This window comes from Aotus nancymaae, unplaced genomic scaffold (assembly GCF_030222135.1).
Source record: "Aotus nancymaae isolate 86718 unplaced genomic scaffold, 86718_ANA_hifiasm-v0.15.2.pri h1tg000125l, whole genome shotgun sequence".
Taxonomy (NCBI): domain Eukaryota; kingdom Metazoa; phylum Chordata; class Mammalia; order Primates; family Aotidae; genus Aotus; species Aotus nancymaae.
The window spans coordinates 32,828-53,969 of record NW_026988540.1 but is presented as its reverse complement, the minus strand read 5'-3'; the positions used below and the strand labels follow the sequence as shown (position 1 = coordinate 53,969).

Below are 21,142 nucleotides of genomic sequence, written 5' to 3'. Positions count from 1 at the left end.
ACGCACTACTTCAGTTCCCCTTCACAACACACAAGACCAGTAACACTGTGCCACCTTCCTAGTGAGGTTCAGCAATGGGCTTGGGTCACACTGCATGCAAGCGGGTAAGGCCTGTTGGTCTCCGAAGTCCTCAGCGTTTGCACACGCCTGCAGGCAGCCAAGCTGGCTTTCAGACCACAGCATCCGGAGGTTACAGGCAGAGGAACCGAAGCTTCCAGAGGGACTTATCTATTGAGGCCCGCCAGGTCCTCCTCCATCCATTCCAGCACGTGCAACCTTCTCGGCCATCACCATTAACTGAAGTATCCGAGAAAAAACGGCTTGGAGTGTCCATTTTCACAGGATGAGTGGTGGGCGCGAGTGCGCCCTGGGTCGCCCTCTAAAAGCTGCAAGACGCAGGTGCCCAACTGTCCCGAGACACTTCTTGGAGGGAGGGGACCCCGCCTCGAGGCACAGTGATAACCAGAAAGGGTTGGGGGCGGTAGGAGAGGGCAGGAGAGGAACGGGTGGGGGAAGGGAAGATGAGGCCAGTGGATGGTCACCGTGAGAAAATCAGTACTTTACTTTTTAAAAATTAGTTTGTGATACATAATTCACCTAATATAAAATTCACTGTTCAACATCATACCAATGGGCCGGGAGCGACCTGAAATCCCAGCATTTTGGGAGTCTGAGGCGTGCGGATCACTTAAGCTCAAGAGTTCGAGGCCAGTCTGGCCAACGTGGTGAAACCCCACCTTTACTAAAATAAAAAAGTAGGCAGGCATAGTGGCAGGTGCCTGTACTCAGGAGGCTGAGGCACGAGAATCGCTTGAACCCGCGAGGGGGAGTTCGCAGTGAGCCGAGATGGCACCACCGCACTCCAGCCTGGGTAACAGAGCGAGACTCAGTCTCGAAATAAAAAACAAACAAAAAAAAAACCAGAAAATTGTACAATTCAGGGGCATTTAGTATGTTACAAGGTTGTACAATCATTACAACTATCTAAGCCATTACATTTTCATCATCCCCTGCAAAAAAAAAAAAAAAAAAAAAAAAAAAAATCCCTCTACCCATTAGCAGTCTACATATTGCAAAGGAGAATTAAGATGATATCCTTTTGAAAGCTCTCATTTAATACCTTGTCAAATTAGATATTTTGAAATAATTTTGTGATACATAACCCTTACAAGCCATAAGGGATCATGTTTATCTGAGATGACTTAAATAAACAGTAAAATTCACCTTTTACTGTACAGTCTATGAGTCTGACAAATGCATAGTTTTTTTTCAGATGAAATCTCACTCTGTTTCCCAGGTCGGAGTGCTGTGGCACCCAGGCTAGAGTGCAGTAGCACAATCTCGGCTCACTGTAACCTCTGCCTCCCAGTTTCAAGCAATTCTTTTGCCTCAGCCTCCCAAATAGCTGAGACTACAGGCATGTGCCACCATGCCCGGGTAATTTTTGTATTTTTAGTAGAGATAGGGTTTCACCATATTGGCCAGGCTGGTCTCGATCTCCTGACTTCGTGATCTGCCCACCTCAGCCTCCCAAAGTGGGAATTTCAGGCATGAGCCACCACGCCCGGCTGACAAATGCATAGTTTATAACCATCACCACCACCATCACAATCAAAATATACAACAGTTCCACCACCCCCTAAAATTCCCTCCTGGCATTTTGTTCCCACCAAGCAATCCATTCCCACCAACCCCAGACTGTGGCAAATGCTGACCTATTTGCTGTCCCTGTAGTTTTGCCTTTTCTAGAATGTTGTATAAGTGGAATAATAGAATATGTAGCCTTTCAAGTGTGGCTTCTTTCATTTAGCATAATGCTTTTGAGATTCATCCATGTCACTGAGTGGATCAACAGTTCACTCCCTTTTGTTGCTGAGTATGCTGGGGGTATACCACAATTTGTTTGCCATCTACCAGGTGAAGGATATTTGGGTTATTTACCAATACTTGAATTTTGAACAAAGCTGCCATAAACATTTGCATACAGTTTTTGGAGTGAATTCTTTTTATTTCCTTGTGCTGGGAATGCTGTTGTGGGGTAAGGGTATATTTAATTTTATAAGGAACTGGCAAACTTTTGCAAAATGTCTGTAGTACATATGCAAGTTTCAAAAATGAAACTTGTAATTCTTGATCAATTGTTATGTTGGAGATAACTGACATTTCTATATTCTTAAAAGGTGTAAGTATTTGTAGGACTTCAATGTCAAATCAGTGGGAGATCTGGTACTTCCAGCAGTCGTACACATGGCTGAACAATTAAAAGCTTATGACTGCCAGATTTTTTAACATGCATCCTCAGGAATAACGTATGAGAGCCCCAGTTGCTCACATCCTCACCAGTACTCAGTGTTGTCAGTTTTTTTTTTTTATTTTAGTTGTTCCAATACAAAGATGTAGTGTCTTGTGTTTCTTAAACAGCCTTAGAGAGATAATTGATATGCAATATGCTGTATATTTTTTAAGTATACAATTAGATTCTTTTGACATACACACATCCATGCAGCCTGGCTGATGAATATATCCGATAAAGGGACACTGCAAACCCAAATGTCCTGGGCTGAATGGCACAGTTAGGAATGGGGCCAAGGTCTCTGATCCCCACCAGAGGCCAATGGCTCTATACTCCTGCCAAAATAAAATGGGGCCAAATGCAGTGGCTCATACCTATAATCCCAGTACTTTGTGGGGCCAAGGTAGGAGGATCCCTTGAGTCCAGCAGTTAGAGACCAGCAAAAGCAACAAAGTGAGACCTCGTCTCTACAAAAAATTTAAAAATTAACCAGGCGTGGTGGTGGGCTTCTGCAGTCCCAGCTGTGTGGGAGGCTGAGGCTGGAAGACTGTCTGAACCTGGGAGGTTGAGGCTGTACTCCAACCTGGGCAATGGAGAGAGACTCTGTCTCAAAAAAAAAAAAAAGATATAATGGGGAAAAGTGAAAATTCTGACTTCTTTGGAGTTATTGGATACTGAAGGCCACATGACAGTATTTCCAGGTTCCTTTAAGGGAAAAATTAAGCTGGTGACACCAGGAAGTTTGTGGATGAACTCAGTGACCCATAGTGCTTATCTGCTTGTTGGTGTGGCCCTTTGGGCCATTTCAGGTGTCAGTCACCATGGTTCCCACCACTGAGTGCTTTATAGGCATTGACATTTTAGTTGCTTGTGGCACAGAACATCACTGGCACTAGAGGGGCTATGAACCCTAACAGCTAAGGATTTGAGCCATAACCATGGGGCAAGCGCCCTATACCTATCACCATATCTTGCCACATTTTTACTGATTCATAGGCCATTGCCAACAGCCTAGCCATCTAGTCAGGGGAATAGCAACAGTGACTGGACTATTAAAAGGTCCCATGTGTGAGGACAAGGACTATGGCAACAGCTTACTGTTGGAAGGGACTCTATATGCCACTCATGTGGATGCTCTGACCACCATAGCTGCCCTTGAGAGGACTTATGTCATGTTTTTGGATACCCCATGGGATTTCACTCTGACCAAGGAAAATCCTCACTGCCCAAGCAACATGACAGTAGGCACACTATCATGCAATACAATGGGTTTTTCATACACTCTGCCATCCACAGGAGCAATTGAATGATGGAACAGCCAACTCACAAAGCAACTGAATAAAGGACATCAGGACAGCCTGCTAGTGGGGTGGTACCTCGATCTGACTAGGGCAGCATGGATACTAAGCACTGTACTCCAAGGGAAACACAGCACTGCACACATCTTGAAAAACACTGAGCTTGGTGTGGATGGAGGTGGACCAGGTAACTGCCTGATTTGGCTGCATCTGTGAAATTCCAATCTCAGTGTTCCCAATCATCCTTTTTTCTTTTTCCATACACCCCAGACAGGGCCCCTTGACTCTAATCTAGAGGTGATACTTCCTCCAGGTGCCTCTCTTCTGTGAAATCCACAGGGATAAACGACAGGAACAAGGAGTACCAAGGTGTTAGGATTAGCGGCACCAGGAACACCTGATCCTTCCACACAGGTGGGTAACCTTATCAGACATGTCCAGTTTGTACAAGACAAATCTCTCTTCCTGGACTGAAGGACTGAAGCCAAAAGGCCTGGGTCATGCAACAAGGGGAATGGGTAGTCTCAAGACTGCAGCAGTCAGACTGGGACACTGCACTCAGGCCAGCCTCTATGGGATAGCTGAGGATGCAGGAAGTCTAAGGGGTGGGGCACTAACCTGTCAGTCTGCTTATTCCACAGGACGTGAAAGCAGAGGCCTGGAAGCATAATGCCTTTGTTGGGCTCTCCCAAGCTGTGGCCACCAAAGTAAAGTGCTGGATCTGCTAACCCAGACCCCATTCTGTCACAGACTACAGCAATCTTCTCGTCCTGCCACCAGTAAACTCTGCCAGTATTATAGTGGTGCAGTGAGTATCAACAGAGCCTCAGCCGTGGCTTACTGAGTGAGGATCTAGCCCCTGCCACATAGGAGGGAGGTAGACTTAATTGGCCGAAGGTGGCAAAACATCATGACAACTAACAACCTCGGTGGGCTGGTAGTTTTGACCCATTATGTTCCTTTACTTGGATAAGAAGCATCCCAGTGTTGACAATGGAAACAAGAATTGGACTACTGTTAGCTTTCCATGTAGGGACTTCATGAACAATATTGAATGGGGGGAACCAAGTTCATATGACTAATTTGAGACTTTGCTGGCAAAGGCTAATGCCTTCATACCAATGAATGGGTTACTGAACAATAAAATGGGAGAAGGGGTGCTATGTGCACCTGAGGGCTACATTTTTCTCTGTGAGCAGTCCAGGGTGACCCAAATATGGTGTGGTCAGTGTTGTACTTGAAAAGCTTATGAACAGTGGGATACTGCACGCTGGGCATGCTGGGGTGTCCCTAGATATTACCCTTGGAAATGAGTCACACCAGTGGGCCAACAGCCTGAAGTCATACACCAGGCTTACTAGACGCTTGTCAGGAAGTGTAAGTGACCCTGGTTCATGTTCTTTTTGAGATTTTTGGTACCACACATAGGAGTCAGTGCTCGGGAAAAACAGATAAGAAATCTGTTCCGGAGCATGGCAGATACTGCTTCCTCTGTTGCCACTTCCTTGGCAGCCCAGCAGACATCTCTCAACTCCCTTGAGAATTTTTTTTTTTTTGAGACAGGGTTTTATGCTGTTGCCCAGACTGCACCGGCATGATCACAGCTTGCTGTAAACTCAAATTCCTGGGCTCAAGTGATCCGCCCACCTCAGACTCCTAAGTAGCTCTGACTACAGATGCACACCACCACACTTGGCTATTTTTCTTAATATTTAGGAGAGATGGGGGTCTCACTATTTTGCCCAGGCTGGCCTCAAGCAATCCCCCTATTTCAGCTTCCCAAAGCACTGGGATTACAAGCATAAGCCACCACACCTGGCCGAGAGGATTCTATTAAACAAAGGAATCACTCTATACTTCCATTTACCAAACTGGGACAAGCGTGTTCAATCGCCAATAGCTGCTGCTGTACCTAGAGAACACCTCATGTATTCTAGAAAAGTAGAGGGAGATCTGGGAGGAGGCCCACTTGCTGTAGATATCGGGGTCCCTTTAAGGACCCTTTTTTGACCTCTTTAGCAACTTGTTACCTGGATCACTGGATCCGGGACTAGGCTGCTCCTCCAGGCAGACTTGATCAGCTATTTGTGGAGTAGTCCTCTGGGGCCTAGTAAAATGCATTCTGGCTATGGCTTCACTGACATTGCGTCTGTCACAGGGTTACCTTAATCTGATAAGACAAATCTCTGCCTCCAGATACTAAGAGGTTGTGGGCATATGAAATAGACTAGCTTTGCTAGGGTGATAATCTGAATTAAGGGCACAGACTGCATGACAGTTCTCCAGGTGGCCTTGGACCAACTTACTTCTTTCTCCTTTCTCATTTATGGTTCTCTAGGATAACTGTGGAATGTGCTGGGAATATAGCATCCTGTGATAAAGAGAGACTGACCAGAACAGCCTTCTGTCTCTTCTAGACATAGAATGTCCTGCATGTTTTTGTTTGTTTTGAGACAGTTTCACTCTTGTTGCCCAGGCTAGGGTGCAATGGTGCAATCTCGGCTCACTGAAACCTCTGCCTTCCAGGTTCAAGCGATTCTCCTGTCTCAGCCTCCTGAGTAACTGGGATTACAGACAGGTGCCATCACGCCCGGCTAATTCTGTATTTTTAGTAGAGACGGAGTGGGGCAGGGGCGGTTTCTTTATGTTGGTCAGGCTGGTCTTGAACTCCTGACATCAGGTGAGCTGACCACCTTGGCCTCCCAAAGTGCTGGGATTCAGGCGAGAGCCACTGCGCCTGGCTGAATGTCCTTCATGTTTTAGCTCAGTGTGTCATGTCTCCCCATCTCCTCTCTCACTCCCCTAATTAGGCTGTCCTTGCATTGCTATTAAGAAATACCTGAGACTGGGTAATTTATATAGAAAAGAGGTTAAATTGGCTCATGGTTCTGCAGGCTGTACTGGAAACATAGTATCAGCATCTGTTTGGCTTCTGGGGAGGCCTCAGGGAGCTTTTTCTTTTGGCAGAAGGAGAAGGGAGAGCAGGCACATCATATGGTGAGAACTGAAGCAGGAGACAGTGTGTGTTGGGGGGTGCCACACATTTCTAAAGAACCAAATCGCCCTAGAACTCACTCACTATACAAGGACACCAAGCGATGAGAAATACACCTACATGACTCAAATACCTCCCAGCAGGTCCCACCTCCAACAATGGGGACCACAATTCAACAGGAAATTTGGCAGGGACATATATTCAAATTCTATCAATCCACTCCTGCACCCCCAAATCTCATGTCCTTCTCACACTGCAAAACATAATCATGTCTTCCCAATCATTTCCCAAAGTTTTAGCTGGTTCCAGCATTAAACTCAAAAATCCAAAGTGTCATAGGAGACAAGGCCCTGAAAAACAACTAAGAAATCTGGAGGAGCAAAATGCATGGAGAACTCACCTCGGGCAGTACTTTTCCTTGTACAGGAAGAAACGGAGGACGCCCGGTGCATCGCCCAACACAGGTTAAGACAGAGCGGAGACTCGAAACCTGACCTCAGTTTCCGGTCCCAGCACATAGAGTTTTCAATTTCCTTCGTCAGAAGCGACATACAGCTCCTGTTCTCCTTCGTGTCCGAAGAGGGGACCCAGGCTGGACAGGCGGAAGAATGGGCGGGACGAGGGGCGGAAGCACCCCTCCTACCTGGACCCGGAAAAACATGGCAACCCCGAGCCGGCCTATCCGGAAACCGGCTCGAAGAAGACGGGGAGACGGGGATTAGCTGTCGCTTCCGGAAGTTGTGAGTTTTGTTTCAGAGCGGGAGATCTTCCGAGACGCACTGGGGACCGGATGGTGAGTTTTCCTGGTGCTCTAACGGGCCGGCTCGGGAGGGGGAGGGTCCCGGCAGCTTTAATAGTGTCCTTGGGACAATGATTGCGGTTTCTTCAGCCGGTGTTTATCAAGCGCCAACGAGGCCAGCCTCCGGGAATGGAGCACGGGAATGGAGCACGAGAATGGTAGAGTCAGTCTGTCCCCTCAAGAAATATCGTTCAGTGAGGAGACAGACAGTGGATAGGCGCACGATTCTTTAACGTTGTGATTGAGACCAAAAGGGAGCTAGTCCTCAGACTAAAAAGAGCCCTAGTCCCGGGGTTCTGGGCGCTGCAGTAAATGGACTCCAAATGGAGTTGAAGGGAGGGAGGAGTGCGTCACGCGGAGCTGAAAGGAGAGAGGGAACTACCTGTCCGATAGGGCAGAATCGGGGAGAAAGCTTTGTGACTTGAGCTTAGAGAAGGCCATTGCGGCGGTAGCAGAAGAGGGAGACAGGGACCAGATATTACGGTATGGATCACCGTGACACAAAGTAGGCGCTTTGTCATAAGAGCAGCACAACGACTAGATCTGATGTACATTTTGAAAGGATCACTATAACTTCGGGGGAAGACTGGATTATGAGAGGGCAGGAATTGTGAGAAACCACTTAGGAGGCTACCGCTGTAGATGAGCGGTGGTGACCTAGCCTACATATGGGAGAGAAGTGGACGAATCAAAAGTATATTCAGGAGGTGAAAATTCAGGACTTTATGGATTTGATAAATCCTATAAATTTATCAATTTATAGGATTTGAGTGACAGGTTGGGTACCCAACGATGATTCCAAGTTTCTGGCCTGAGTGAGTCAATTACAGTAAAGAAGAACAAACTATTTTGAGATTTTCTAAGGGTTCTTCCCCCCTCAGTGTTAAAACCACATTTTTTTCCCTTTCTGATTATGTGTTCTCATGTTTTGTGTGCTCACTGTAGAAAATTCAGAATATGCATAACAAAATACTTTCTTTTGTATAAAGGACAATAAAAATCACCTCGGAATCTCACTACCCAAGATGGTCATATTTTAGAGTTTTTAAGAAATGTGCATATTTTTATATAAATGGGATGCTACTAATTATATCTTTCTGTATCCAGTTTTTTCCCCTTAGCATGACTAATGATTCAACTGTGTGCCGGGATATTGTTCACAAATTTTTTTTTTCCTGTTTGAAACAAAAAAAGTCAAATGTAATTCTAAGTGAGAGATAACATTAACTTTTGGGTGTGTTTTCTTTTTAATATTTGTTTAAAATCTTTCTAAAAAGCCCACGATTTGGCCACAGTTTGTGTTGTTTTTCATTCAGATGTTTTTACTTAATGTTATTTATTGTCATTTTTACACACCATCAAGACCACATGTTTTAATGGTTGTTAAAGCATGACACACTGCAGTCAGTTTGTGGGGGCTAGGGGAGGGACAGCAGGGGGTGGGGAGGGACAGCAGGGGGTGGGGAGGGTGGGGAGGGATAACAAGCGGAGAAATACCAGATATAGGTGATGGGGAGATGAAGGCAGCAAACCACCTTGCCATGTATGTACCTATGCAACAATTCTGCATGATCTACACATGTACCCCAGAACCTAAAGTACAATTAAAAAAAAAAAAAAGGGAAAAAAAATTCCTAACATTCTGCTCCTACTTGTCTGCTGGAGAAACAGCTCTTCAAGCATGCATCTGAGCCTGCCTTATCTGAATAAACAGCAACCAGCTGGGCCCCTTGGCTTTTCCCCAGGAATGGCAGTGGAACTAGAAACAGCTCAGCAGGGTTAGGAATACAACATCTCATGAGGATGCCAAATGGGCTTCGGCAATGGACTTTTCTAGTTTAACACTTAATCATGTTCCTGTCAAAATTATTGAATATTTGTTAAGAAATGAGTTCTAATGTTAACTTTTAAACAAAAGAAATCTCTTGGTCTTTTCATTTTGTGTGCAGTAGAATCCTGCTTATCTGTGAAATGCAGTTAACACATCAGCTGGACCTATTTCCTGAATTCAGGGTGACCCTTCTGTTATTTAAAGATGTCAAAAATGCAGGAGACTTGAGAAGAAAAGCCATGGAAGGGACCATCAATGGATCACTGATAAATCCTACAGTGGTAAATATAAATTTTAAGAATGAATGAGCTGGCTAGGTATGGTGGATCTCACCTGTAATCCCAGCACTTTGGGAGGCTGAGGCGGGTGGATCTTCTGAGGTCAGGAGTTCAAGACCAGCCTGGCCAACATGGTAAACCCTGTCTCCACTAAAAATACAAAAAAATTAGCTGGGTGTGGTGGTGGTTGCCTGTAATCTCAGCTACTTTGGGAGTCTGAGGCAGGAAAATTGCTTGAACCCAGGGGGTGGAGGTTCCAGTGAGTTGAGATCACGCCATTGCACTCCAGCCTGGGCAACAAGAGCAAAACTCTGTCTCAAAGAAAAAAAAAAGAATGAATGAGCTATACAGAGCATTTAAGTATACATTAATTTTTATGATTTTATAGTGTAGCCTAAAATTCTGTCACCTTTAGGGAAAAAATTCTTGTCTAAGTCAGATGCAGCCAACCTTGACTGTAACAGTGAATTGAGGCAGAAGTGCCAGGTCCTGCCCTAGAAAATAGGAAAGGTTGTGGTCTGGCTCTAACATGGGAAGTGCCTAGATCTCCAGCTTCTCATTGGTAAAATGGGGATTCTTCACAAGAGTCTGCAGAGGAGGCATAGTGTAGCGGTTAAAAGCACACACAGAGGCCAAGGTGGGCGGATTGCTTGAGGCCAGGAGTTTGAGACTAGCCTGGCCAACATAGTGAAACCCTGTCTCTCCTAAATATACAAAAATTAGGTGGGCATGGTGGTATGTGCTGGTAATACCAGCTACTCCGGAGGCTGAGGCACAAGAATCGCTTGAACCTGGGAGATGGAGGTTGCAGTGAGCTGAGATTGAGCTACTGCACTCCAGCCTGGGTGACGGAGCAAGACTCTGTCTCAAAAAAAAAAAAAAAACCACACACACACACACACACACACACACACACACACACACAAAGTGAGATCATGTTACCAGGACTTAATCCCAGACCTACTACTTAGGACTTTGAACAAGACATAGCCAACCTTTATATACTGTGCATTGCATTCCTAGCATTGTTCCAAGTGCTTTACATATACTAACTCGCTTAATCTTCACAACAGCCTTATGGAGTGAACTGTTTCATCTGTCTCTAACAAATAAAAATGCTAAGGAACTTGCCTAAATTCCCTAGGTGATTGGTGACAGAGATGGTATTCAAACCCAGACATTCTTTGCCTCAATTTACTCATCAATTACATATTACTACTACTACTACTACTACTATTACTATTACTACTGATATCAATTTCATAGGGTAGTTTTGAGGATTAAAGAAAATAATACGAGTAAAATGTTTGGAATATGATCTTGGCCATAATATTAGCCCTCAATTAATGTTATTTAAAAATTTTTACTATTTGCATAAGTTTCTTGCAGCTTTAAAATTCTGACTACCCAGGCCCTTGGGATAATAGTTTTGAAAATATAGACCATGAGAATTGTGATGAAGTAAAACAGCTTGACACTGGAGTTACCGTGAATTGCCAAGTGTTTTCACACACTGCAGATTCTCCATGTGTAATTCATTCTTTTTGCTCTGTTTGGTAGATTGTCGATCCATTTCAGATACTTGTGGCAGCAAACAAAGCAGTTCACCTCTACAAACTGGGAAAAATGAAGACAAGAACTCTATCTACTGAAATTATTTACAACCTTTCCCCAAATAACAATGTAATGTGGACTTTCCTATTTCTGTTGACCTTGTCATAATAACATACGTGTTCCCCAGTGTTGGGTTGGAGGCTAAATTCCTGCAAGCCAGTGGTTAGTAATAAACCAGAATAATAGTGAAGACAGCTCTGGACAAAGAGTTGAGGTTTAACCCTGCCTCTTACTAAGACAGTTTACATATGAGTAAACAAAAGTTTAGTTAAATTAAGTGAGGTTAATTTTATCTGTTGTTCTTACTATATAGGGTCAGGAAGACCCCTCAAGTATTTTTGCTTAAGAAGCTGACAGAGCCGGGCGCGGTGGCTCAAGCCTGTAATCCCAGCACTTTGGGAGGCTGAGGCGGGTGGATCACGAGGTCAAGAGATCGAGACCATCCTGGTCAACACGGTGAAACCCCATCTCTACTAATATAAAAAAAATTAGCTGGGCATGGTGGCGCATGCCTGTAATCCCAGCTACTCAGGAGGCTGAGGCAGGAGAATTGCCTGAACCCAGGAGGCGGAGGTTGCGGTGAGCCGAGATCACGCCATTGCACTCCAGCCTGGGTAACAAGAGCGAAACTCCATCTCAAAAAAAAAAAAAAAAAAAAGAAGCTGACAGAAATCTAAATGATAAAACATTAGGCATGGATATTTTGTGTGCTGGCACGTATATCTTTCCCTCTTCCCATAAACTTGAGTGTGGGATCCACGTCCTTTTCATATACCTGGAACTGGCTGGTACCTACAGCTGTCCTTAACACATCCTCACTCCCACACCCAGTACATAGGAAGAGTCTGTGGTTTGAAATACTTGTAATCATGCTTTTTCAATGCAAGTTATAGAGCTAAAGACATCCCGCATGTAGCACATGAAAAAAATGACTGAAATTTTGCTGATGAGGTTTGAGTATTACTGCGGCTATTAATAAGAGCCAGGTACTAATGTCATCTAGAGAAAAGTTAGGAAACCTGTGGCATAGGTTAAAATACAGATGATTGAAAAGTTGATAAAATGCAGTTATCTCAGTGTGGTAATAGAGTTGCTCAGTACCTGGAATAAGATTTACTAATTACTGTTTCCTTGAGATCACTGGATATAATTCAGGAAACTCTTGAATTCAGTAAACATCTGTTGAACCTTTCCCTGTTCCATTACAGTTCTAGGGGCAGAAGAAACAAATTTGTTCCTGAGGAGAGGCAGATAAACAAGACAGAAGTTAAAATGCCCTAAGATAAATGATATAATGGGAAATGAATTCAAATCTAGGGGTACAGCAATGAAGCCATTCATTTCAGAGGGAGGAGGGTGTGGTGGGGAGTGGCATCAGAACTGTGGAGCTTGAGGCACGTGTTCAGCAGCGAAGCCATGGGGAGAAGGGACATGCAAGCAGAGGACAAAGCTTGGCCACAGGCAGAAAGGCATGAAATGTGACTGGACCCCCAGGAAGGCCAGACTGGCCAGAAGGCAGAAGGCTGGAGGGCCACTGGGTGCCAGAGGGAAGTGGTGGTTTCATGCAGTGCCAAGAAGGCTGGGCTTGATTCCATAGGAACAAGGTGTACCTTTAAGTAGGGAGTGCTTTCAAGGAAGTACCAATGGATGTTGGAAAGGAATCATTGCAAGTGAAAACCTAGGCAGTGAGAACTGTTAGGACATGAAAAGTAAGAGCCTGACCAAGGAAGAAGGCAGATGGGGAAATGTTTCAGACATAGGAAACAATGGTTAATTGCTTTGTTTTTTGTTTTTTCATTTTCTTCTCTTAGATTTCAGAGGCTTTGAAAAAATTTGGTATCTCAGCAAATGACACTTCAATTCTAATTGTTTACATTGAAGAGGAAGAAAAACAAATAAATCAAGAATACCTTATATCTCAGGTAGAAGGTCATCAGGTTTCTCTGGAAAATCTTCCTGAAATAACAAATATTACAGAAGTCAAAAAGGTTTGCCAGTCCATGTTTTTATAAGGAGTGTGATAGAGGAGCAGTAATGCTGACGCTGTTTGCCTACTGATCACCAGGGCTCCTTTTTTTTTATTTTAACTTTTGAGAAAGTTAATTTTTTAAATTACTTAAAAAATAATTATAGATACAGAGAACTGGGTGGTACAGGCTTATGTAAAATATAATTACAAACTCAGCTGACATAAGCATTCTCCACATTAAGAAAGTGAATATCTTTAAATATCAAACTTATGTAGTATATTTAAAATGTAAAATAAATTTAGTATGAAGTTAATATCTAGATATGTGCTTTTACAATGGATAGAAATTTGGTTTTTATATTCTTGAGAGTTGCCTCCATAGCAGCAATTTAAAGGGAATACAAGTAATAAATTGCCATTGATTTTAAATATTTTAATCACATTCATTGTTATACATAACATGAACCCAATGATTGAATGAGGAATGATTTCACTTACACATGTTTATATAATGGCAATTATTAGTGAATGACTATCAGCAAGTCATAATTTGTCTTTCATTTTTACAGATATATAAACTGTCTTCACAAGAAGAAAATATTGGGACATTATTGGATGGTATCATTTGTAGAATGTCAACAAAAGATGTTTTGTGAAATGTCAAAAATATTAACAGAAATTCTCAGCATTAAAGAAAACACTGATATTCCTTTCCTGATTATAAAAACTAATATATGTTCATTATAGAAAAGTTTAAATCACAGAATGGTATAAAAAAGAAAAATACTTCTAGTGCTACCTTATATTATTTTAAAAGATAACCAGTTACTATTATTTGTTATTATCTTCTACAGTTCTGTTTCTGTTCAAATGTATTTTATAATTTTATATAATTGGAATAAAGATTGTACACTTACGGAATGCCTACAGTGTACTAGGTTCTTGCCTTAGTGATTTTCCTTTGTAGAGATGACGTCTCACTATGTTGCCCAGACTGGTCTCAAACTCCTGGACTCCAGTGATGCTTCTGCTGCACCTCCCAAAGTGCTGGGATTACAGGCATGAGCCACCCAGCTGCTTATTGTTATTGTTTTTAAATAAATTTTTGCCTTGGTGATTTTATACCCATCAGTTCACCTCCCTCTCCTTACTTACCATGGCTACTCCAGCTCACCCCTTACAAGCCCCTGGATCCTGGTTCTAAGTGTTTTTCACTTGTAGGAACCCATTTAATTCTCACAGCAACCTTATGAGATAGATGATACTGTTATTACCCCCATTTTACACACAAGGCCCAGGGGCAGCTCCTGTACAGAGAGGCCTGGCAGATGCCTCCTGCTGTGATGGTCACTCACAGGGACACCTCAGCAGAGCTCCCACCCTTCTTCCTGGCAGAGGCCCCAGCGGAAGTGAGGGTGTTCCTCATGGAAAGAAGAAAGGTCTTGCCAGGGGGACTCAGGGTGCAGGTGGAGCCTGGGCAAGGGGGCAGCCAGGGCCACAGCAGGACCGGTGCCCCTGCTTCCTAGGAACCCCCACCAACCTTACCCTTACTGCCATTGCCCCTTGGCCTCTAGAAGGAAAGAGCCTGTGTATGGGAGGGGGAGTCAGAATGCAACCCCAAGAGGTCAGACTCCAGCTGCTGAGCTAGGTCCATGGCCCCAGCCGGGAGCCATGGCTTCCTGAGCATTGCCACTACATCCTTGACCCCGTCAGGGGAGGACTCTATCTTCTTCCTCCATGTTCATATTCACCTTGACCAACACCTGGCCCCTGGCAGGATCCTCATCTTCCAGTCTCCATTTTTCAGGGGTGCACTGGGCAAGCAGGGTCAGGCCTCTTGGGGTCCCCTGCAGTGGAAGGAGGTACAAGGTGGGATGGGGAAAGTGTAACTGCTACACGCACTCACCCAGGAGTGTCAGCAATGAAAGAGAATGAATTCCTTTTTCCAGGCAGTATGGAGTCCAGGAAGTCCTGGGTTTAAGTTCTGCTACTGATGAACTGGGTGCCTGAGGAGTGTGGAAGGCCTAGGCATAGGCTCTAAACTCCTCCCCAGCTGCCTAACCCCAAAGTCTGTCCTCTAGCGGTGCAGAAATAGAATTACAATCAATCTATCCCAGCAAGCCTCTGCAGAGGTAGAAGAGGAAGAAAACACTTTCATCGCCGAAGAGGCATTAACCCAGAGTGAGATGCACATCACAGGCAATGATCCGCTAAGGCGCTGCAAAGACAGAAATCTCATCGCTAAATTAGCCAGTGGGTCCAACCCATTGCACACTGCACACGTTCTCAAGAAAAGCCATGCTTAGTCAGGGGACTGCACAGTACCTTTGGTCACACCCATTTCATTGGAGATTCAACCTCAATTTACCTGACCACCTGCGTTTGCTAATTACCTTGTTACAGAGGAAAATAAACTCTTATCTTTATGTCAGGAGGTAGATTTACCACTCAGAGGGGATGGTAGGCTCCCACCAAGGTTGGCAGATAGGGCCCTGGCTGCTCTGATGATGGCATTTCAAAGACTGGCTCCCAGGTCCTTCAGGAACACAGACCTGGGTTGCAAAGCTGAGAAGAGGCTTATTTCACTGTCAAAAAGCTTTGCATGCCCCTCAAAGGAGCAGAAGAAGGATTTACAATGACATGTTTTCCAAAGAAAACGCTCTAAGAAAAGGGAGAGAGGACACCACTTCCCTTGTGTTTAACAGGGAGAATCAAGCCTCTCTGCTGTCTTTTTAATTTTTTTTATTGCCCTAAGACTGTTTCTGAGAGCAGTGTTCCGGGACTCCTCAGTTGTGCCACCAGTTCTTCTGAGCCCAACACAGGGTCCTTGGAGTGAAAATTTGTTTTTTTTTTCCTTACGCTAAAAAAAAACAAACACCCAGCTTGCTTAGTATTTTTATAAATCTGCATATTCCCTTCAAGAAACCCTTAGCCCTGAGGAAGTGAACGTGAGCTGTGGTTAAGGCAGCTCCCCAGGCTGGGCTGCTGGTCTCCCCCTGCCCCTCACATAGGCTTCCCTGGTTCCCCCCCACACTGTTGCAAAGCAAGACCTGACTATGAAAGCTTCCACATGCAGGCCAGACACGCATCATTGGGTTTGCACTTCCGGTATTATCTGCAGCAAGTGCTCAGTTGCAGGCCGGCTTCCCAGGAGGCTCCAGGACCCATCCCTTTATTTAGGAATTGAAAATGAACTGGACCTGAGGACTTCTGAACTGGAAGACATTTCAGAAAGATCGAGTTTGAAGATCTGATGTAGAAAGTGAGTCCACAAATCTGCACACCATTGTGAGTTTAAGGAGCCCCTGTGGTGCCCACACAGCCCTTCACGTTTAGCTGAGGAGGCTGCAGCTGAGCCTTGTCTCCTGAGGCAGAGGTCCAGGCTTTTAGTGGGAAAAACAGCACCCATGTCACAGCAAGCAGCAGAAGCTCACTGGCTATGCCACGTCTGATTAAGAAACTCTGGTGAATGTTGTTTTGTTTTGTTTTGAGACAGAGTCTCACTCTGTTTCCCAGGCTGGAGTGCAGGGGTGCTAACTTGGCTAACTGCATCCTCTGCCTCCTGGGTTTAAATGAGTCTCCTGCCTCAGTTTCCTGAGTAGCTGGGACTACAGGTGCATGTCACCACACCCAGCAAATTTTTATATTTTTAGTAGAGACGGGGTTTTACTCTGTTGACCAGGCTGATCTCGAACTCTTGACCTCAGGTAATCCACCTGCTAGGATTACAGGCGTGAGCAACCGCACCCAGCTCTGGTGAGCGTTTTTGAGAGGCTGCATTTTAGAGGCTTTGTTTCAGGTTTTCTATGTGGCTGATCAGTTCTGTGTTCAAGGCTGGCTGCCAAGAGTGGACTGGAATTGCTGGGGCTACACATCAGCACTGCAGAGAGGCAGACAAACTGCAACAATAGTCTCTTCCCAGGAGTACAAAGTCTCAGTGACAGGAGCCTCTGTCCCTGACCCCATAGCATCCTGTCCTCCCCTCTGTGGGCTTCTGAAAGGAACAGAAAGGGCCAAGGCCAAACTCGGACCTGCACCTGGGGAAAGAATCTCAGCAGAATCCAGGTGGCCCACAGCTCCCTTATCCCATGAGCCATGGAGTTTAGGGTTCAGGAAAATCCGGCCAAATGCCCTGCACCATGCCGTGAGGCTGTCCTAAGGCCTGCAATCCTGAGACCCCAGCCAATGGAACAGACCCCCTCTTAGTCAAGGGGACCCCAGGGAAACCTGAATAAATGAATTCCAGGCCATGATGGAAGGGGAGGTCAGAGAAGCCTCATAAAAGCCTGTACTTTTGGAGTATAGGCCCCCAAACTGACCAGCATGAATATTAAAGTAGACATCATTAGATTATTCAGAATGGACTCTGTGACAATCAGGTACAGATTATGAACAACACCTGAGGCCGTGAAAAGCAAAAATTAACACACACTCTAGAAAACCACAGAATCTCCTTCAATGGGTTTTAAATTGACTCAGGATACTGTGGCTGACTTACCTCCCTGACTCTGGGACAGCGTCATGGGACAGAGGCAAACCCTCTCTCTCTGAACTGAATCATTCAATTGTACTGACTTTATGTCTTTAGACAAAGCTGAACTCTTTCAACCAATTGCCAATCAGAAAAATCTTTGAATCCACCTGTGACCTATAACGACCTCCCCGCACTCCACTTCAAGATATCCCACCTTGTTAGGCTGAATCAATGTACACCTTCCATGGGTTGACTTATGATGTTACTCCAATTCCTGTCCCCTCAAATGTGTAAAACGACTGTCCCGGGCAAAGTTTTTCAAGACCCCTTAAGACTTCTCCAGGCCATGGCCATTCATTGGCTCAGAAGATACCCCTTTCAGATAATTTAAGAGTTAGGTGCTTTTGTTAACAAGCCCAGCCAGAGGACTTGGCACACTCTTTGCTCAACTTGGGAATTCCCAAACCAGCTACAGGCGCCGCCTTCCCCGCCCAACCAGCAGGCTCTTCCTCTCTGTCCACCATCAGCTCCAACTGTGCTCACCTGGGTGGGCCTCTGTCAGCTGCCGATCCACACCTGTTTCCCACCCCTCCTGACTGCAGGGTGCCCCCTCTGTGGGCAGTGCTGTCACTCAGCCCTTCAGCCCCTGAGCTCCCTGAAATCTCCATCTCTATGGGGTGCTGGTATCCCTGGGCCAGGACCCCTTTAGTATAACCTGGCTCCTGCTATGAAATGTACATCTAGTCCCCAGAAAGTGTGACTGAGTCCCCATGTAAACCTTCTCTGTCACCTGGACTACGGGGCATAGCCCCCACCTTTCTGCTGGTAGTGAGCAAGGAAGCAGACAGCTTCAACTGGGCTGGCCAACACCTAAGTCCTATATGGTGCCAATCTTGGGAGAAAGCTGACACTATGCACAGAATGGCGGTAAAACACCAGGTCAAACCCACTTTCAGGTCACCCTGTCTGTCTTCCTACAGTTGGTGGTTTCCTGCACCTCCATTATTTAAGGCAATTTTAGGTGCCTTTTTGAGACCTGCAATGTAAAACTCCTGTCAAGTTCACCCTCCTAACACAGTTATTCTGGATGCGACATCTCCACCATTGTCCTGTTCCCAGAGCCCCATCAGGTGTGTCCTCCTGGGTGGCAGCCACACCTCTGACATCTGGTGCCTCCATGCCAAGCCCAGGCCTGGCACACTGCAGACCCTCAGCCTGCTGGGCTCTCCTGCCCCGGGCTCATTCCCTGAGACCACATGGAGGAATGCACTTGGGAATGCACTCCCTGCTGTGTTACAGCCCAGAAATTTGACCCCAGGGTTTATGATTACCAAAAATTCAGGAGCCAACCAATGAGGGGGCAGCTAGCCTGCTTTCCAGGGGTGGTTGGGCCCTGGACACTATCTTCTGGATGCCAGTGAGCGGCTGAGAGCTGAAGCTCCCTGGACACTCAAGGCTCTTGTGGTGACAGGTGAGGGGACATAGGTGGAAGGACAGGGCTCTCAGCCTGCACCTTCCTTGGGATCTGGAGGTTGGGCTGTTTTTTGTGCTTGACCCTTATGTCCCCCTCAGCAACCTAAACATTTGTTATCAAGGGGGAAGGAGTCTTTGCTGAAACTCGTGTTTGGATACAGGTTTTCTGCAATGTATGGTCCTTGGAGAAAGACTAAAGGGTTGGATATATGGCCTCCCTGCGGTAGGTGCCCCCTCAATGCACTAAGAAGCTGAGAGATCTAGGAAAAGGGAACCCAGGGAGGAGAAGTGAGCAGTTCATTTATGAAGCCTTTATAAAAGTTATTTTATTCAATCTTCAAAACAACCCAGAAGGTAGGTTTTCTTCTCCTCTGTTCTATAGATGAAGAAACAGAGGCTCAGAGAGGTTAAGCAACATGCCCGAGGTCATACAGCTAGAAAGGGATGGAACCAGATTCCAGGGCAGGTCTTTCTGACCCTACCTTCTCCCAGTGGCAGAGGCCTCCTTCCTCATGGGCAAAAGCAGAAAGACACACCCTTGAGCAGGTCTCCCTGTTACTGCAAGGCTGGAAGCCATGCGGAGACTCATGTGGTTTCCTCTCTCTTCCTCAGGCCTGCCATAAAGGCGTGAGGGGAGTCTAGCTCTCTCTCCTGGACTTTGAGATTTCAGACACAGAAGTCCGTCCATGGCTCCTTATCACATCCACAAATACCGAGAGAGCGACCACAAGTGTGTCATGGGCTTCTTCTCCACGGGGGTGAATGAGCACGCCTTGACCACCTTCCTCCAATTGCTGAAGCCTCCCCGAGCGCTTGTGCTCTTACCTGGGGGGCCCCTCACACTACTCCTGCTCTCTGGCTCCTGGTGCCTCATGGTGTTCAGCCTCAGCCTCAGCCTCAGCCTCCTCTGTGCCCTGAGGTTCTTTGCCAAACATCCCTGGAGGAAGTATGAAGACAGGACACTGCGCACAGACATGTCTGACATCACCAAATCCTACCTGAGTGAGCATGGCTCCTGCTTCTGGGTGGCTGAGTCTGAAGAGAAAGTGGTGGGCATGGTGGGAGCTCTGCCCGTTGACCATCCCACCTTGAGGGAGAAGTAGGTGCGGCTACTTCACCTCTTTGTGGATATTGAGCACCATCATCAGGGACAGCAAAAGCCCTGGTCAGGACTGTCTTCCAGTTTGCCCGGGACCAGGGCTACAGTGAAGTTGTCCTTGGCATGAATACAGTGCAGTTCTCTGCCCTGGCCCTCTACCAGGGCATGGGCTTCCAGGAGACAGGTCAGTCCTACCTCACCATGAGCAGGAGGCTAGTGGCTGTTCCTATAGTTCATTTCATTTACCACCTCCCTTCTGCTCAGGCAGGGGGTCTGTGATCTCTTTCTTTGTGTATTGGTCAGAATAGAATCCACTCTGCTGTAGCAGTAAGCAATCCCCAACCTTTCCGTGCAATGACACAATAAAAGCTTATTGTCCATTCTTATCTGAGTCCCTCGTGTTTGATAGTGGGGTTGCTTCTGGGGCTCTGTTTCATTCAGTCTTTTTGGGTCTTTTGTGTGTGGATGAAAAGAGTCAAACTCTGTAAAATATTTTCAGAGATTTATTCTGAGCCAAATATGAGTGACCAGGGTGTAAGAGTTAAAGAAACAGGAAAGAAACACACAAAGTGGCTCAACAGTCAAAGACAGGTTTATTTTGGAGAATAAACCTGACAGGGGCTTTGGCCAATTTCAGTTAGAAGCACTCTCTCTTACAGACTAAGAGCATTTAAGGGTTTTAGGGCGAGAGAGTTTATCACAGGCTTGGAATGTTTCTGTGTGGAGAAGTTTATTGCAGGGTTGGAATGTCTCTGGTCAGAGAGGTGGTTACCTTGGGGCTGACATATCTCTGGCCAGAGGGGAGGTTACCTCAGGGCTGGCATGTCTCTGGTCGGGGAGGGGTTTATCTTAGAGTTGGAATGTTTCTGGTCAGAGATGTCATTTGTGGTACATGGGCATGCTGGCATTAAGCATTAGGATGATGGCCTTTGGGTTGGAATTATGTGGCTGATCAAGGGGAACTTTAAAATGGTGGTGCTTGTCCAAGACAGCAATGCTCCTGCTCTGTTAATCCAGAC

The 21,142-nt window shown here is 45.7% G+C and overlaps 2 protein-coding genes and 1 pseudogene across 34 annotated transcripts in view; 2 read left to right on the top strand and 1 right to left on the bottom strand.

Annotated features, from left to right (window-relative positions):
- The window catches only part of LOC105708774 (centrosome-associated protein ALMS1-like), a 261,189-nt gene extending 249,623 nt beyond the window's left edge, over positions 1–11,566 (bottom strand). For 20 of the 28 annotated variants that reach the window (XR_010340699.1, XR_010340700.1, XR_010340697.1 and 17 more), the window contains exon 1: positions 6,987–8,807. The gene's annotated coding sequence lies outside the window, so the exon portion shown is untranslated. Of the gene's footprint in view, positions 1–6,986; positions 8,810–10,981 lie in introns of those variants that run through there. The other 8 variants (XM_064371260.1, XM_064371255.1, XM_064371263.1 and 5 more) reach the window with 4 other exon arrangements.
- Positions 7,259–13,998, top strand: LOC105717180 (EKC/KEOPS complex subunit TPRKB). 6 transcript variants are annotated; one of them, XM_064371271.1, is made up of 5 exons: positions 7,259–7,379; positions 9,338–9,497; positions 11,055–11,177; positions 12,920–13,096; positions 13,647–13,998. In XM_064371271.1, the coding sequence occupies exons 2-5, from the start codon at positions 9,357–9,359 to the stop codon at positions 13,731–13,733; spliced, it is 528 nt and encodes a 175-aa protein (XP_064227341.1). In that variant the 5' UTR covers positions 7,259–7,379; positions 9,338–9,356; the 3' UTR covers positions 13,734–13,998. The 6 variants fall into 6 exon arrangements, with proteins under 6 accessions (XP_064227341.1, XP_064227340.1, XP_064227344.1 ...); XM_064371270.1 differs by having other exon boundaries at positions 9,335–9,497; XM_064371274.1 differs by lacking the exon at positions 7,259–7,379 and adding an exon at positions 7,389–7,543 and having other exon boundaries at positions 9,335–9,497; positions 12,920–13,030.
- A 4,956-nt stretch (positions 13,999–18,954) lies between these two features.
- On the top strand, positions 18,955–20,503 carry LOC135272705 (N-acetyltransferase 8-like; annotated as a pseudogene).
- The last annotated feature ends 639 nt before the right edge of the window (positions 20,504–21,142 follow it).

Bases quoted from the DNA above. Each gene is read 5' to 3' on its own strand.
- LOC105717180 (XM_064371268.1), top strand. From the start codon at position 7,515: ATGGAGCACGGGAATGGAGCACGAGAATG. The intron at 7,544-9,334 runs GTAGAGTCAGTC...TTTTGTGTGCAG, and splicing joins GGGAATGGAGCACGAGAATG to TAGAATCCTGCTTATCTGTG. The intron at 11,178-12,919 runs GTAATGTGGACT...TTCTTCTCTTAG, and splicing joins ACCTTTCCCCAAATAACAAT to ATTTCAGAGGCTTTGAAAAA.